This window comes from Ochotona curzoniae, unplaced genomic scaffold (genome assembly GCF_017591425.1).
Source record: "Ochotona curzoniae isolate NIBS_2020 unplaced genomic scaffold, NIBS_Ocur_1.0 contig_430, whole genome shotgun sequence".
In the NCBI taxonomy this organism is placed as follows: domain Eukaryota; kingdom Metazoa; phylum Chordata; class Mammalia; order Lagomorpha; family Ochotonidae; genus Ochotona; species Ochotona curzoniae.
The window spans coordinates 6,662,286-6,679,502 of NW_024466219.1; the positions used below are offsets into that span (position 1 = coordinate 6,662,286).

The 17,217-nt window shown below is 41.1% G+C and overlaps 2 protein-coding genes across 2 annotated transcripts in view; one reads left to right on the top strand and one right to left on the bottom strand.

The window, feature by feature from the left end:
* CDC73 (cell division cycle 73) overlaps positions 1-17,217 on the top strand; it is a 98,280-nt gene that overhangs the window by 49,549 nt on the left and 31,514 nt on the right. The gene's annotated exons all lie outside the window — the stretch shown is intronic.
* B3GALT2 (beta-1,3-galactosyltransferase 2) lies at positions 1,228-7,136 on the bottom strand. Its single transcript, XM_040985332.1, has 2 exons — positions 6,552-7,136; positions 1,228-2,369 (listed from the first exon to the last, which is right to left on the bottom strand). Exon 2 carries the CDS (start codon positions 2,248-2,250, stop codon positions 1,228-1,230), a length of 1,023 nt encoding a protein of 340 aa, XP_040841266.1. The 5' UTR covers positions 2,251-2,369; positions 6,552-7,136.

The following is a 17,217-nucleotide window of genomic DNA, read 5'->3' on the forward strand; positions in this document are numbered from 1 at the left end:
GCTGGCATGCATCTTCATGTGTTGAATGGGACTGGCACTGCAGTCTCCATCTTTTTTTCAACAGCAGTTCTTTGTGTCTTTAAGTGATAATTTTTGCTTCCGTTGGAAGAATGTGGTTATTTTTACAGCTACATTTGAAGTCCGATAGTTTTGTAATTAGATGGTAGTACTCTGAAAACGCGCAGTGGGTGATAGAATTGCATAATTTACTGAAATACTTGCATGACTTTACAAATGAGGAAACAGACTTTTCTGTTTTTGAAATGTTTAATAACTTTTTAAAGAACAACTTGAGCCTGAACAGAGTAATTTTTTCCACATTTTATCACATTATATCAAAATAATTTTCCTTGATATATGTGTTAATAGGTTGAAATGAGTCTTGTACTTAGTTTTAAAAAGTAAATAGTTGAAACCTGCATTGATGAGACATCTGAGCTTTCTGAATGACTTTGGGAACTCAATCTTATTGCATGGGATATAATGTTTATAACCCTAGAATAGTCAGGTCAGATTTGCCCTTTGCACAGTTACAAAGTTTCCTTGAAGCTGATGATAATGTTTTATTTACATTTAATTATGTATTGAATGAAAATTGAAAGAGGTTTTGGTTGGTGAGGGGTGGGTAGGGGAGTTTTGTTTTGGGTGGGGGTTTTGTTGGGGATTGTATGTTTGGGGGATTAGGGTTAATGGTTGGGTGGATGAAGAGGGGGGATGGGGTTTGTGGGGGGGGGGTTTGTTGGAAAAGTTAAATGTTGTTGTGTGGAATATAGGGGTTAAGTGTGTTTATATGTTGGGGTTGGTTTAGGTAGAGGTGTTTGTTGATAAGTGTAAAAGTTGGGTTTTTTATTTTTAGGGGGGGTGGAAGGGTTGGGTTGTTTTTGTTAGTTATTATTGGGAAGGGGGTGGATGTAGGGGGTTGTTAGGATTGATGAGTAGTGGGTATGAGATAAATAGGTGGTTGTGAGATGGGGTGGGGAAGGGGAAGGTGAGAAGGAATTAAAAGTGGATGATATGGATCTGCGGTGTGATTGGTGATGGTGCATTGTGGGTGAATGTGATTAGTGTATGGATAGGGGAGGGTTAGGGTGGATAGGTGTTGTGTAGGAGGGTAGGTATGGAGGGGTGGTTAAGTATTCTAGACAGGGATGGTAAAATTAATATGGGGGGAGGGGGGTCTGGGTATTTTATTAAATTTGAAAGTATGAGAAATATAATGAGTACATATTAATGTTGATTAAGTAGGTGTAAATTGTGGTCAATGTGGTTATTTCTTCCTGCCAGGTCTCCAGAAAAAACATAACCAGTTCCAGAGCAGAAGACAGGGTAGCGCTCACTCGGGTACAGCTCTGGCGGCATGTACCATTTGCTGTCCTTGTTCCGGTTGGGCGCATATCCTCGCATTAGGTAACCCGTAAAATAGTTGTGTCTAGGAGGCAAGTCTGGTTTTAGTAACTTGTGTATTAAATACTCAGTATTGACAAACATGTCACTGTCAGTTTTCATAACGTACGGAGTATGTGGACAGTATGTTGCAACCCAGTTCATTCCCATTAGTGTTTTAATGGTCAAATTATAGTACGTATCTAGGTATTCCTGTTGAATTATGTCATGATACTCTCTACTTTCTTCCAGTATTGCACGTTGAATGTAGCCATTTGACTTGATACTTAAGCCCAATAAAAAAATGCGTGTGATTTTAATACCAGGTACTAGACTTTCATTGCCCCACGTTTGCCGAATAGCTCTTCTTGCTTCAATTTGTCCAGGTTCTGCTGCTATTAACAGTATTAAAAAGGGGCTTTTCTCTTGGCACTTTTCCGGTTCGTTGATGACATATTTGAAATGATAAGAATTTGAATATCTGGTGCCCTTTTCATTATAAACACTTCCGTTGGCACTCAGTGTGTTCTCGAGCCCTGTGACCTCTTGTGGTGCCAGCTCTGTGTTGTTGGCGTTGGTTGCTGTTTGAGGCCTCAGAGTGTGAGGGATTGTTTCTTTCCAAATGTTCCGAAGGGAGCTGTGGTTTGTCTCGCTTTTTGTGAAGCGAAATCCCCGGAGAGTGTACGTCACAGGGTTTTCTTTGAGTCCAGCTCTGCCTGGCAGCCAGTCTTGATGACTGAAAAACAGAAGCATAGCAAACAGACACACGAGGGAGAGCACGCCGACGAGATGGGTGCGAAACAGAGACCTCTTGGCGTTCCAGGTCATCTTGGCAAAGCAGCAGTGTCTCCTCCGCCACTGAAGCATGGTGTGAGAGTCCAGGGCCGGTCTGGGGGGAGGCGGCAGCGCGTTGCCTGGCTTCTTCTGAGTTAGTGCTGTTCTTTGGTCATCATTTTTAGTTCACTCATGTGTCCCTCGCAGTCATTCTATAAAGACACATTGTAAAAGTTTACAAAACCACAAATCTTATAAAACTGTCTAAAAGTCTTGGATGTTAATAAAATTAAGTAAATTGAAATTTCCTAAAATGTAAAAATTTGGCAGCGCAGACATTGGGCTCAGGACTGGGTTCCCTTTGGCAGCATGGCATGCCTGAGAATGGGGCTGAGCGCAGTGAGCGTGTTGGAGGGAGGAGTGGGATAACTGTCTCCATTTACTTCATTGTCTCAGCAGCTTTAGTCAATGGTGTTTTTGACCCACACTTAAAATTCAAAAGTTACATGGATGTAGGTCTTACTAGAATTCCAAGAAAGGCCAAGTTAAGAATCCCTTGGGAGCAGATAGAAAATTTATTGGCTTTAATTAGAATTGATTCGACATGCCGTTGGTGGTACGGTGCACAGTCTGTGGCCTCTGTAAAATGGTCATGCGTTAGTTGTGGGAGTTGTGGGACAGACGGTGCAGGGTTGATTACAGCAGAGTTCTGTATTCACAGTACACTGCTTGGCATGTTTCCATTGGCCCCTACTGTGTTGACAAAGTCAATGAGAAGATGCACCTGTCAGAACTGATTTTCAGGGTTCAGTAACTTCAGTGCTCGGTGTTTAGACAGTAATAAGTGACGGACATATTCAAATACTCCATCCTAATTTGAACTTTGTCCTTAAATATGAGGTATTTGAGAGATTATTGCCTTTGCTTAGACTTAAGATGGGCTTCAAAGCAGAATAAGTGTTGTCTTTAATGACCGATGGCTTTGGCAAAGCACTGTCACATATCTGTATGGCTCCGTGTTAAGATGAAACCCAAAACTACCTTGAGTAGTCTTTCTGGGTTTCCAGCAAAACAGATGGTAGCTGTTTAACCCAGCTATTTAAGATCACTAACGTTCACAACATGTACTTTAAAACATTTTTGAGTTGTGCTATTTTCTTGCAGAAGATCAGTTAAAATTTTATGTCTTCTAATAGTACACCTCTTGGAGCCATAGATACATATTTTAATAATGTGTTTGGGAGTTTATGAGACATATTAACTATTTCTTGTACTATCTCACAGCAAGCTTTCTAACTTACAGCACAAACTTGACTCACATTTGTTTCTAGTTTTTCTGTGCCGTGGTGCAAGGCTTTTAGAGGTAGGAGAATGGCTGAAGTTTTAATGTTGTTAAAAAGAGAGACCGTCTTTTGGGAAAGGGAGACCAATGAATATATAGCTTTAGTTTTAAGATTTTTACTGTGGAAAATATTTTTTTAAGCAGAAGAAACCAATTGGAAATTTAATACAGGAGTATGTATTTGGCATTACTAAATGTGTGACTGTCACTGTTTACTTAACCAATGATATTGATTGATGGTTCGTAACAAATTTGCTTAGCCTTGCCATGAAATTTAATTATGTTTGGAAAATAATAGCATTTACATGTAAATCTTCAGAGTTTTGAAAATTGTATGATAAAAATCTATATATTGTGAAGTACTTTGAAAATACAGAGTTAAATTTTGGGTGTGTATGAACAAAAGTGCGATTTTAGTACTAGCCACTAGGAGGAGCAAGTAGATGATATTTTGAGTGAATTTCTTAAGTGTTACCATCCAGGCACCAGCATTTGATAATTTCTGATCTGTGAAATTACAGAGAACTTCTAGAAGTTCTAGTAGTTATCACTGGAAAAAATGATCATTTTGAGAGATACAAATGATGTTTAAGCCTTGGATTTGAAAAATGACTGTCTTAATATTAGAATTTATTTACATGAACTTGAATCTCACACTGCTCACTGCCCCAACAGAACACATTTGTAATTCTGCTAAGAACCAAGAGGAAGCCGAGGGAGCCGAGTCCTCTGGAGTCAGAAGGCAGGAGTTTTGTCCTCCCCCATAATTGCCAATACTTGTTCTGATTAGATCAGGAAAGGAAAAGCTTTTGTTTCCTGATTGTGTATTTAGTAGATGGTGCTGAATACCCTTTTAATTTTATAGTAAGACCAGCATTATTGTAGGATTATGTTTATAAATTTCAAATAGACAAGTTATTTTTTAAACATTTATTTTTAGATTTCCAAGGCTACATAAGTATGCCAGCATTCTGTTCATGTAAAAAACATATCTGATTGAAGTCTGCTCTTTGTGGTATTGAATTAGTACAAACTCTGGCTCAAGAAGCAATAAGTGTAAAGTTAGATATCTTAGTGAATGGGTAAATGGAAGACCAAAGGGAAGTGGGGAGTTAATCCTGTAGTAACAAGTGACACTGTTTTAATGCAAACAATTTTTAATTTTTTAATGCAATACAATTTTCAAAACTCTGAGGACGTGGCTCTGGAGCATCTCGGTGCTAACGGAGAACAGCAGGCTGTTTGTGTTGTAATGCCACATAACGGGATTTTTGTTCTCATGCTTTTATAACAGTATGTGGTAAAGGTATATCTGAACTCAAATTTTGTGATAGTTCCATGTTTGTAAAATGGTGAGCTGCTGTGGCATTCACCTTCTTATTTGCCTCCCATTGACAAACAGCCATTCGGCCAGCCTGAAGGATTTGTTAGTGAAGTTTCTCATAGATTATCATAAGTTTTCTGTTCAAAAGGAAGTATAATTGAAGTTACAGTTCTTGTTTTACTCAATAAAATACCTCTCCAGTTATTACTTATTTAAATTCTTGATAGATGAGAACAAGACAAGGAATTTAAAGTGTTCTGTTATGCAAAGCAATTTTGTGCTTTTATGTTTTCAAAATAGAAATAGCTTTGGCTGTCTTATTTAGCTGGTAGTATTTTAGATTTAATGTGTATTCATGTGGTGTGACTGAGTTCAGAAGGTCGCTGTGATACAATGTCTAGTTTGTGGACAGAGTTTTTTGTGCAGTTTTTATAAGTGTTTATCTCCAGCAGATTCAAGTGGTGCTTTAAAAGAAAACTTCTGAACTTCATTTTGAGATGAGCAGCTCGTAAAACTGCTTAGGAACTTTAAGTAGTGAGAGATGGAGGTGCCGAGAGACTCGAGATTTTCCAACTATATTTTGTTTTTCAAGAATACTGTTTGTTTACACTAGTATACAAACTCGTGATGATGATTTGAATCGATACTGAGATACAGTTGGGCCTGAAAGGCTCAACCAGCGTTAATGTAATGTTTCTTGTCTCACTGCTTGTGATGATTAAATAGTAGGCTGTCGAGTAATGTGAAATTGAGGTAAAATAAAGATCATGATACATAGCATTTTAGATGTATTTGCTTTAGCTCTGTCCTGTGCCTGCAGGCAGTGGGAGCAGCTCCTCAGGCATGTGAAGGCATCGAGCACAGTGGCTACATTTATACTTTGTTGTTTAATCTTGTCTTGCCTGCAGTGTGGATATTTTGTAACAAAATATTTTCATATTGTTGAATTTCAGTTTTAGAGTTATCAGTAGATTCAGATGTGATCTTTTAGGATAATGGAAAGGATATATATTTTTTTTAGCAGTTCTTGATATTTTTTTGTTTAAAGTTATGTCCAAGATCTTGTAATAAAATGCGACTCTACCCTGGTATCGTGCTGTGCATAAGCTCAGTGGCTCATGTGAGTCTATGCTAATGCTTTCTTTTTCGTATCTTGTCGCTCGGTAATACTTCAAATTTGTTGGTGGTCTCTTATGCTATTTTGTTATCTTGTGGAGGTAATTATTGGAGGGAAGAAAAGTGATCAAATATAAAATTTTGCTTTAAAAGGAGTTTGGAATAAAAGAAATCCTTAATATGTAGATCATTCTTGGTAGTGTTTAATGTAATTGCATTGCATTGTCTCCTGATAGCCGTTTTTAAGAGAGCACTTAAATCTAATAGATAAGGATTCAGTTTGACCTGATTTGGTAGAGGCTGGCTATGTTTTTTGTTAAGTCAGTAAATTTTTAATTTCTCAGAGAATCCCTTTAAACACATCAGATTATTATTTGCCTTCCCCCATATGTCTATAACCCAGAATTACTCTAAGCTGCATGTTTAGCTGAATAAAGCAGTGACAGCTTGTCTTCTAAACAATGACAAATTTTAAGATCATATATTTAGAAACCCCCCTCATAGTTTCAAGGGCAGTGAACTGTCTGAACTTGTTTATCAGGTATTCCTGCCTCTGGGGCGAGAGAAAGGGGACACATTTAGATGCAGATCATACACGACAGAGCGACATACCTTCCTTGCTCGAGCCTTTGATGTGGAGAGGATCGTGCCCACTGAAGACTTTTGGCACGCCATCACTTCAGCAGAAAGCTGCTGTCGAACCTGCGCACATCCCCCAGCAGCCTGCCTCCCGCGATTGCTTTCCAGAGTCCATCTGTCTGCTCGTCTCCCACTTCCCCTGCGTGTTCATATGGGCACTCGTCTCCGGAGATTCTCCCTTTCTTTCATTTTCTCTCTCCTTTGTTAAACAAAAGAGCTGTAGTTGTCCCTTGTGTCGGGAGCCCTGTTGACTCTTGCTGACAGTTGATGCATTGAGGCTTTTTACATCTGCTGTTTTCCCGGCTGGACAATGCGGTGCTGTGTTCTCTGCTCAGTATCCATATTTCTGGTGGTAGCACTGAGCTGCAATGTAAAGCAGCCAGAGCTGGAATCCGGCGCTTGGACGGTGTTGAAAGCGTGGGTTTGCCTCTCCTTCGGCTCTTGTCTGGGAGCTGCAGGGAGGGTTTCTCTGAGCAGTGTCTCGGGGTTTTAGTCCATTCTGTGAGTCCAAGGTTCCTCAGCTGCTGCACAGGCAGGCAGCAGTTTAAATGTGGGCTTGACAGATGCTCTCTCTGACAGAGCAGAATTTAACGTCACTGCTTGGCTGAATCCCACGTGATTTTTTGCATTCATTTTGACTAAAAACCCAAGGTAGGGAGAGGCTTGAAGATTTTGCTCTCATGTGATGAATTATATATATTCAGTACAAATGTAGTGATGAGTATATAATTTGAAAATAGAATGATTATGAAATGAATGGTTTTAGTTTTATTTTTTCTAGCTTATTTCCTGTTTCTTCGTCGTGCTTAAGCAAGGCTTTCTAAATGTTTTCTGCTTGATGTTGGCTTTTTTGTTTCGTATGTACTGTTGTAAGGTGTACATAATTAAAGCTTTTATGTGTAAACTGGTATCTTTTAACCCATTGCTGGACTTTGTCCTGAGGTGTTTTCCCCTTGACATTGCTGACGCTCCTTGGTGAACACTGAGAGAGCCGCTACGGTGCCTGTGTCACCAGGCTGCGCCCTCAACTACCTCGACTCCTGCTTCTGTTTTGTTCTTTGTTTTTCTGTTCTCTTTTTTTTGTACGTCAGCTGTCGAGGATTGCTGTACCAATATGTGATGTGATACAGCGTGCTTTTCTTTCTCTTTTTTATTTTTGGCTCTTATTGTAGTTTCTAGTGTTCTTTGAGGAAGTTAAGGTTTTTAATCTCAGCATTTATGATTTTCCCTTCTTTGCTCTAGAACCCAGCAGGACGATGTAGTAAATGTAACGCCCATACATGTCGCCAGGATCTTCTCGGCTCCCGTGGGTTTTACTAGTTGTATTTCCTTGCGGGATTCCAGGATGGTTTGGGAATCACCATCCGGCACGTTTGCACCCACCTGACATGCAGTCTGCAGTCTCTGACCGTGCTTGGCTGGCTTGGCTGCTGGGCACCTTGTTTCTGTTTTCGGTAGAGCACCTGGAGAGTGATTTTTTAAATTTCTGGTTTTTTTAGTGCTCTCAGTCATTGGTGTTTCCTTTGAGACTCTGGGGGCAGTGCTTAAGTCCCAGAAATCTATGTTTTTATAGTTGCATTTATTCTTCAGCTCACTTGTATTCCGCAGTAATGGTTATTACTTTAAATGAAGGTAGATTTGTTGTTTCTACCATATTTAGAGAAATTTTTGGTGGCAAGATGTGCTCAGTAGTTTTAGAAGCTTTTTAAAAAATGTATGTAAATTTCCTGAAAATATTAAAAAACATTAAGAGAGAAAAAGAATGTTTAAGCAGGAAACCTTAGGTGTGTAAAACTTGATTTCCCTAGTCCCGTGTAAAGGAGAGGATTCAGACCCAGTGTTCTTGGTGCTTTTTCCTTAGGTCCACCATACTGTAGTGTTGATAGCTTGTAACAAACAACGACAGGACTCAGCACAATGGCTCAATGGCGAAATTCTCACCTTGCAAGTGCCAGTCTCCCGTATGGGCAATGGTTCATGTCCTGGCTGCTCTACTTCCCATTCAACTCCCGGTGTATGGCCTGAGAGGGCAGCAGAGGGTGGCCCAAAGTTTGGGACCCTGCATCCATGGGGCAGACTTGCTGGCTCCCCATTGGCTCAGGTCTGGCCATTGCGGCCACTTGAGGAGATGGAAAATAGAAGATCTTTCTGTCTCGCCTTCTGATCTGTCTTTCCAGAAAATTAAATAATCTTTAAAAATGTTATTAGATCAACTGATAACAGAATAATGTAAATGAACTCCAAATAAATCTTTAAAATGTGGGCCTGGAGATTCATAGATCAGCGATTACTTACGTGACTGACCGAAGCTAGTAGCAATGACTAGTGAATGCTTGCCCCAGATCCGATTGTGCGCCAAGCCCACCTGACCTGTTTTGTAAGTGATATTTGTCTTCCACTAGCTTTATTGTAATATGAGTTTAAAACTTTTGGTTTGTTTATTTGAAAGGCAGAGGAAGAGAGAGAAAGATCATCTGTCAGTTAGCTATTGGACTTCTCTCAGGACCTTCAGTGTTGGGGTTGGTCAAACAGAAGCAGGAGTGCCTAGGTCCAATGCAGGAGTCCTGCAGCTGGGCCATCTTTAGCTGCCGTCCAGGTGCATCAGCAGGCACTGGAGCTGAAGCCGAGCAGCTGGGACCGATGCTCAGACGTGGGGTGTCACTCAGCTATGGGATGCTGTTGGCAGCTTAGTGTGCTGTGCACAGTATAGAATTGCTAAATTAGTGACCCAAGTATCAGCAAATTAGCAATTAGAGGCCAGGTTGGAAATGGAGGTAATATCCTCTGAGTCCTGTGATAACTTTTTAAACATTGTGCCACATGGGACTTCTGGGGGGTTGTGGATGGTTTCTCTCTATAACATGCACAGTGCATATATAAATTCGTAATGGAATTATGTATTAACACTTTAATTACAGCTTCTTAATTGTTGAAAATGTAAAGAAGATTTAGACATTGTGTACCCTTTCTTTAGGGAATGGATAAAATAATTATTAACATCTTTTTTTAAAGATTTATTTTTATTATTTTTTTATTGGAAAGGCGGATATACAGAGAGGAGAGACAGAGAGGAAGATCTTCCATCTGATGATTCACTCCCCAAGTGAGCGCAACAGCCGATGCTATGCCGATCCGAAGCCAGGAGCCTCTTCCGGGTCTCCTGCGCGGGTACAGGGTCCTAAAGCTTTGGGCCGTCCTCGACTGCTTTCCCAGGCCACAGGCAGCGAGCTGGAAGGGAAGCGGGGCTGCCGGGATTAGAATCGGTGCCCATATGGGATCCTGGGCGTGCAAGGCGAGGACTTAACCATTTGCGCCACTGCGCCGGGCCCGACATTTTTTTAAAAATTTATTTATTTTCATTGGAAAGGCAGTTTTACTCAGAAGGATAAACAGAGAGGAAAATCTTCCATCTGCTGGTTCATGCCTCAGGTGGCCCCAACTGCTGGAGCTGAGTCAATCTGAAGCCAGGAGCCAGGAGCTTCTTCCAGATCTCATGGATACAGGGTCCCAAGGCTTTGGACTGTTCTCTGCTGCTGTCCCATGCCTTGAGGAGGGAGCTGGATGGGAAGCGGGGCTGCCAGGACACAAACTGGTGCCCATGTGGGATTCCAGTACATGCAGTGAGATGTTTTTTAGCCACTGATCCATCATACTGGGCCCTAAAATAATTGTTTTGACAATTCTTCTTATTTGAGTTTTCTTTCTTTGCCTTTGTTCTTTCTCTTTCCCTCCTTCCCGCTTTCTTTTTTTCTCTCCTCTTTTCTCTCCCTCTCCCTCCCATTTCCTTTCAGTTCTGTTTGTATGCCCCCTGGATTTACTATGTTTTTGATTATTAATAGAGCCCTTGACTAACTTGCAGATTCACAGTTCCTCAGTGTTGGCGGGAGCCCCTGAACTTGCAGTGGGCTGTTTCCTCAGCTGCATATGTTATAGGAAAGTGTTGGTATAAACAGGAGAACTCTGAAAGTTTTTGACAAGAGGTACTTCTGTGCTCAGCCAGTGTTTCCTTCAAACGTTTAGGTGTGTTTACAACCTGTTTTTGAATCTCACTTAAGCTGGTAAGAACTATATAAGAAGCAGAGTGGACATGAGATCGAAGTTCTTTTGGTGAGTTGTTCTAGCAGCCTGCATGCTCCCAATGCAGAGGCAGGGAAAAATCTGAAGACAGCAGGCTGGTGTCTTTTTCTGCCTGTCCCCCCCCAATAAACCAACTGGTAACTAGCCTGTTGAAATTTATTGTTATGAGTGACCTATGCTTACTAGCCACTTAGGCACATTTTAAAATTTTATAACATGTCCTTGATAGAAAGAGAGATAGCATTGCTGTGTGGATTATGGACAGAGCCAACGTGGTATGTAGAGCATGTTTAGGGTAGAACTGCTTCTAAGTTGCCCCTGCACATAGGAATTAATTATCCCTTTATTCATGGAGCTAAGTTTTTCTAAAGATTATTGCTTGGTAAAGCTGACATAAACTTGTTGCTCTGGTTGCTCAGTGTTAGTAACACAGTGTCTGCTAAGTATAATAAGTTAAGTGTTGGTTCTGGTGAAGTGGTACATGATTTCCATTGAATGAGAGTGAGTGAGTGTCTTTCCAGTTACATGGAAATGGAGATGTAAATCTAGCTTCTTCTACTGTATTGGTCTCCATTCCCATTTGTGGCTTTTCTTGTTTGCTTTAAAGATCTGTTTATCTTTATTGGAAAGGTAGATCAGATTTTGTGCAGAGACGATGATCCATAGAGAAAGCTCTTCCAACTGCGGGTACTCTCCCCAAATATCTGCAGTGGTCAGAGCTGAGCCTATCTGAAGCCAAGAGGCAGGCAGCTCTTCTGGGCCCCCCATCTGGGTGCAGGGTCCCAAGACTTTGGGCCGTCCTCCACTGCTTTCCCAGGCCACAAGCAGGGAGCTGAATGGGAAGTGGAGACACAAACTGGCACTGGTCTGAGATCCTAGCACTTGAAGGGGGAAGGTTAGCCAGTGGAGCCATAGTGTCAAAGGTTGGGTGGTGTGGTGGTGGTGGGGTCATTAGCCTCTAAATGCAAGGCTGGCACTTTATTATATTTAGTGTCAAGCAGAGTTTTCACTTGAAAACAGTCTGTTCTTTCCAGCCCAGTGTTGGTTATGCTGAGATTACTCAACGGCATTTTGTACTAGTGTTTGCTCAGGGTTCTCTCTTGTTTTGACTGTTGTGATTTAAAAACCAGGTGAAATAATGTTTTGTTTCATAAATGATTGAGAGGAAAGATTTATTTTTGGTTATATAATGTCTTTTTTTAAGAAAAAATTTATGTTAAGAATTTTGAATTTTCCTGTAGAGTCAGCAAAAGGTTTGTCATGCAGTTTTTGTTTTCTTTGAACTCTAAGAATTAGTTTGGTGGCATATCAGTGTTAGGGTCCAAAATCGCCCCGCTGTTGGATAGTAAAGAACCAGACATGGATGCAATCAGCATGCAGAGTTTATTGAGCTGGCTAGCCAGGGTCAAGCTCCTCACACGGACATGCAGGACCGGTGGATGAAGCAAGACCCCGAGCTAGGGACGAGCCAGATTCTTATAGGCCAGTTTGGCCGTTAGAGCAAAGCCTGCGCCCGCGAAAAACACTCCAATCATTTTAAAGCAAATATGAAACACTCCAGTCAACTAAAGGCTCACGAAATGCCTCAAGTCCCTATTCATCATGACAAATCAAACCTATTCTAAGCTAAGGGGTCACAGATGCAAAGCAATAGGTAACATATCTGTGAAATACAGACCATGGAGCTATTTATTTTTACCCTTATCAGGGCCACTGACCCTCACATCCTGAGCCTGGGTGTGGGGGACAATGGGCTCTTGCTCTTACTCTTATCAGTGCCTGCAAAAGACCCACTGACCCTCACAGCCTAAGCGTGGGACTGTGGCTCAAGTCATTTGTAGAAACTTCTTTTTACTTTAAATTCAAGTTGCTTTTGACTTACTCAACCCACTTCTAATATGTAGACCTTTTAACATTTTGGTTGCCTCTAACAATCATCAAGTTAGGACAAGGATGGTTTTTAATTTATGTTTTAAAATTCAGAAGCTTGTGCCCGGCGCGGTGGCGCAAATGGTTAAGGTCCTCGCCTTGCACACCCGGGATCCCATATGGGCGCCGATTCTAATCCTGGCAGCTCCACTTCCCTTCCAGCTCCCTGCCTGTGGCCCGGCAAAGCAGTCGAGGTCAGCCCAAAGCTTTGGGACCCTGCACCCGGGAGACCCGGAAGAGGCTCCTGGCTTCGGATCGGCATAGCATTGGCCATTGCGCTCACTTGGGGAATGAATCATCAGACAGAAGATCTTCCTCTCTGTCTCTCCTCTCTGTATATCTGCCTTTCCAATAAAAAAAATAATAAAAATAAATCTTTAAAAAAAACCCTTTGTTTAAAATAAAATAAAATAAAATTCAGAGGCTTTAATCTGCAAGTTTAAAAGGAGAGAAGTATTATGCTTTGTATGTTTATTTAGTATTTTCTGTGTTAGCAGACATTGGGTACCTGTGCCTCCAGGTTATGTACACAAAATCCTAAAATTTTTACTGTTCATGTTCAAGTGTTTGCTTCTGAAAATTTTCTGGTTTTTAGACTTACTGCTGTTTGTCTCCAGTGTTTTTGCTTGCCTTTTCTGCAGCAGTGTTTTCCTTTTCATTTTTTTAAAATAAAGATTTTAAATTTTTTTGAAAGGCACACTAGCCAAAGAAAAAGGGAGGGAGATCTTGTGTCCGCTCATTTGTGCCTCCATGGTAGCCCATAGTGGCTGAGGTTGTGCTGTGCCAAAGCCAGGAGCTTGTAACTTGTAAATGTTTTTTTTTCTTTTAGTACATTTGTTTTTACTTGAATGGCATGTTGAGAGAGAGGGAAGAGTGAGGGAGATAGAGTGGTTATCCATCCATTGGTTCTGTCCCCAAATGTCATAATTGCTGGGACTTAGTCATGCTGAAAGTTAGGAGCTTCTTCCGGATCTCCCACATGGGTGCAGGGATCCAAGGTTTTGGGCCTCTGCTCCTCTCCCAGGCCACAAGCAGGGAGCTGGATCAGAAGTGGAGCAGTTGGGAAACGCTGGTAGAAAACTGGCCAGCTACATCACCACACCATCCCCATTTGTCTGAGTTTTTAATTGAAGTTCAGGACTCGAGTACTTGGAGCATGTTTCACTGCTTTCCTAGGTTTGTTAGTCTGGAGCTGGATTGGGAGTGGAGCTGCCAGGACTTGAACGGGCAATGTGAAATAGAATACTGGTGTTGAGTAACCCCTTTAACTCTGTTCCACAATACTGTCTTAGCTTTTTCTTTTATAAAAAGGACTCATTGAGTGTACCCTAAAAGTAAGCTTAGCATCATACTACTTGGATATAAGCTTGTTTTTTATTTAAAGGCATAAGAAAGGAGTGGTACAATTTGTGTTTTTTAATTGACCTTGGCTCTGATTAGTATAGTAGTTGAAGAGTAGACCATGAACTTACAGCGTGTGTCTGTATGTGATGCAGCTTATTCACTGGGGCCGTTCAGTGTTCCTGGGGGTGGGGCTTTTCAGAGTCAGCTGTTTCCCACACTGATACTAGATATGAATATTTGTATGGTGTTGTTATATTTTCTTGCTTGTTCAAGCAGGAACTACTAGTAGTTTGTGTCCCAAACCCAGGATATTTTAGATTCTCTCATTTGCTCAAATAAAGACTGCAAAAATTATTTGTAAACAGTGTATCTTAGTTTTTGTGTGCTTTGCAAATATAATTCCACTGCTGTTTCTTCTCTTTCTAATTCAGTTACTTAGTTTTTGCTAGAATGCATCAAGTCGTGGTGAAATTGCAGTGCTTTCAACTCTCCCGAGAAACCAGGTTCTCTCCGGTCAGCACAGCCGGTCGGCTCGTTTGGTTGCTTTTGTGCTGAGAACTTTCATTTCTTGATGGGGTGTTTTTTTTCCTTGTATAATTCAAATATCTTTACAAATACAGAATCGTCAGCCTATTTTATATTCACTGCCGGGTTGTTATTCCTGTTGTTTAGCATGTGGCAGGTAAACTGCCTTTAAAAGGCTACTCACCTTTGTTTTTCACTGTTGGAATGGAGCATCTTGGGGGTAGGTTATATAAAGCCGTGTAACTATGATCTCTTTTCAGCACCCCTTTGACTTTATTTCAGCTGACAGTTTGATTTGCAGAGGCGGACTCAGTTTGGAAGAGCTACAGTCTACTGTTGTGTGTCTTAACTGTATGTCTGTATGTGTAACTCAGAATTCAAGCAAAGCCATATTGGACAGCTCAAGTTTTCAGTAAGTGAGAAGACAAAATTCGATAACATTCTTTTCTATTGCAGTTGATAGGTACTGCCTCACCTGAGTGTAGTGTGAGATGTGTGGTTGTAAGATGGGGGTTATAATGGCTCTTGTAATTAGGAAGGGGTAGGGACAGCAGTTGACATAGCCTTATGGCTAGAAGTGTTACCAGTTAGCTCTGATCAAGAAAAACCAAACCTTTCACTTGATATAATAGTACACCGAAGCCTCTCCCAGTGACAGAATAGGGTGTGTTCCTTAAAAGGAGTGGTTTGGATTAGGAAACAAAGATGTCTTAATTGGCAAACAGAAAATACCTTTGTCAGTGTTTGAAGGGCTGAAGTGCCGCATGTATTCACAAGTAGAAAAATTCAAAAGGGTCATAATTTATAATGGACAATATTTTATTTTTTTCATTTTATTAGGTGTGCTTATATTTTTTAAACCCCTGTTATCAAGATTTGTTCATATAGTAAAAGTGATTTCAGGAATTAGTTGGATAGTCTACTTGCTCATAGTGCTGCGTTCTATTGATGGTTGAGCTTCCTTTTAACTCTTGGGAAGGACTTTGATCAGGGTCCAGCCAGTCCCGTCGTCACATGTAGAAAGAAGGAGGCTGCTTTATGTGTTGCTCATTGTTCTCCCATCTCCTTTATTTTACCCTTTTCTGTCAGTACTCAACACCACACCTCCATGAGTATGTACTTATTAGAATTGAAGTAATATTAAGTTAACTTTTTTTAAGATTTACTTTTCTTAGAGTTACAGAGAAGGAGAGGGTGAGATCTGCTATTCACTGGGTCACTCCCCAGATGGCCCCCATTGCCAGGACTGCGTTGGCCTGAAGCTGGGAGCCAAGAGCTTCCTCTAGGTTTGCTGTGATGCAAGGGTCCAAGGCTTTGGGCCATCTGCTGCTACTGTCCAGGCTGTAGACAGGGAACTGGATCTGAAGGGCAGCAGCTGGGGTGCTACGTAGCACCCATACAGATGCAGGTGCTGCAGGGGAGGGTGAGCCCAGCACACCACTGTGCTGGGTCCAGGACTCTTGTTATTGTCTGGCTCATTTGTCTTTGTGTAGGAATTTGTCCTGGGAAGATGGTATTCGTTTAGTCCTGCTGGATGTTCTCCCTTACCATCTAATTAAAAATCTAGATTCTGTATACTTCATTTATGGAGTGCCTGCAATGGCTTAGAGATTGAGACTGAGTACCAAAACCAGTTGTAGCCTTCAAAGTGAAGTTAGAAGCAAATAATGGAAAATTAGCTCATTTTGGTATAAATGTTTTCTGTATCCTCTGATACTGATTCATTGATAATTTGCCTGAATATAATTTACTTGAAGAAACATGACCATGTCCAAAGAAGCCTGGTGAATTTTCACAGGTTGAACATTCACATCTTTGAGGCCTGGTCAAAGTGACTCAGTGTTAAATATACTCCTGGCAGACTAAATGAAGAGCTGTGAGAGTATCTGCTGTCCTCAGTTACACTCCACACTCCCCCCACCTTTTTAAGATTTATATGTTTTTATTGATAAGTGAGATTTACAGAGGAGCGACAGAGAGAAAGACCTTCCATCCACTGATTCGCTGACCAAGTAGGTGCAACGCCTTTTTCCGGTTCTCCCACGTGGGTCCAGGGTTCCAAGGCTTTGGGCCATCCTTGACTGCTTTCCCAGGCCACAAGCAGGGAGCTGGATGGGAAGTGAGGCTGCCGGGATTAGAACCGGTGCCCATATGGGATCCTGGTGTGCATGCAAGGCGAGGATTTTAACCACTAGGCTATTGGGCCTGGCCCAAGTGAAACTATTTTATTGAATACAGACAATGATGTGAGTGTTCTCAGTCTTTGGGAGCCATCTTTCCTGGGTGTCAGTGTGTCGCTTTGCTGCAGCAGGTAGGGAATTTGCTTGTGTGTGCTCAGGAAGGAGTTAGGTTGGTTAGTTTTTAATACATTTCATCTGCTTGTAATTACAATTTAACAAATCCTTTGATGTGATTTTTCCCTCAAATATCTTAGACATTTAATTATTTGAAATGTTTGTTTTTCTTATTTTCATCTTTCTTATCTGAGATTATACATTATTCATTTTGAGATTGTTTAAAGGTTAAAAAGGTTGGCGTCATGAGGTCAAAGGGTGACATCATAACACTGTTAATTTTTAGCAGTTGCGTCTTGAGCAGCCTTATGGAAGTGCTCAGTGATAAGAATGTGTTTATTTTACACTGAAAATTTGATCAATATAATGTCATGACTAATTACATAAAAAATAGAGGCTTTGGCTTTGGTTTCAAACTCCTGGGATCATATCGCGTTTTGTAGGGTGAATGGTTTAATGAGAGAGAAGAG

Excerpts from the sequence above, each read along its gene's own strand:
- B3GALT2 (XM_040985332.1), bottom strand. The coding sequence starts at position 2,250 with ATGCTTCAGTGGCGGAGGAGACACTGCTGCTTTGCCAAGATGACCTGG.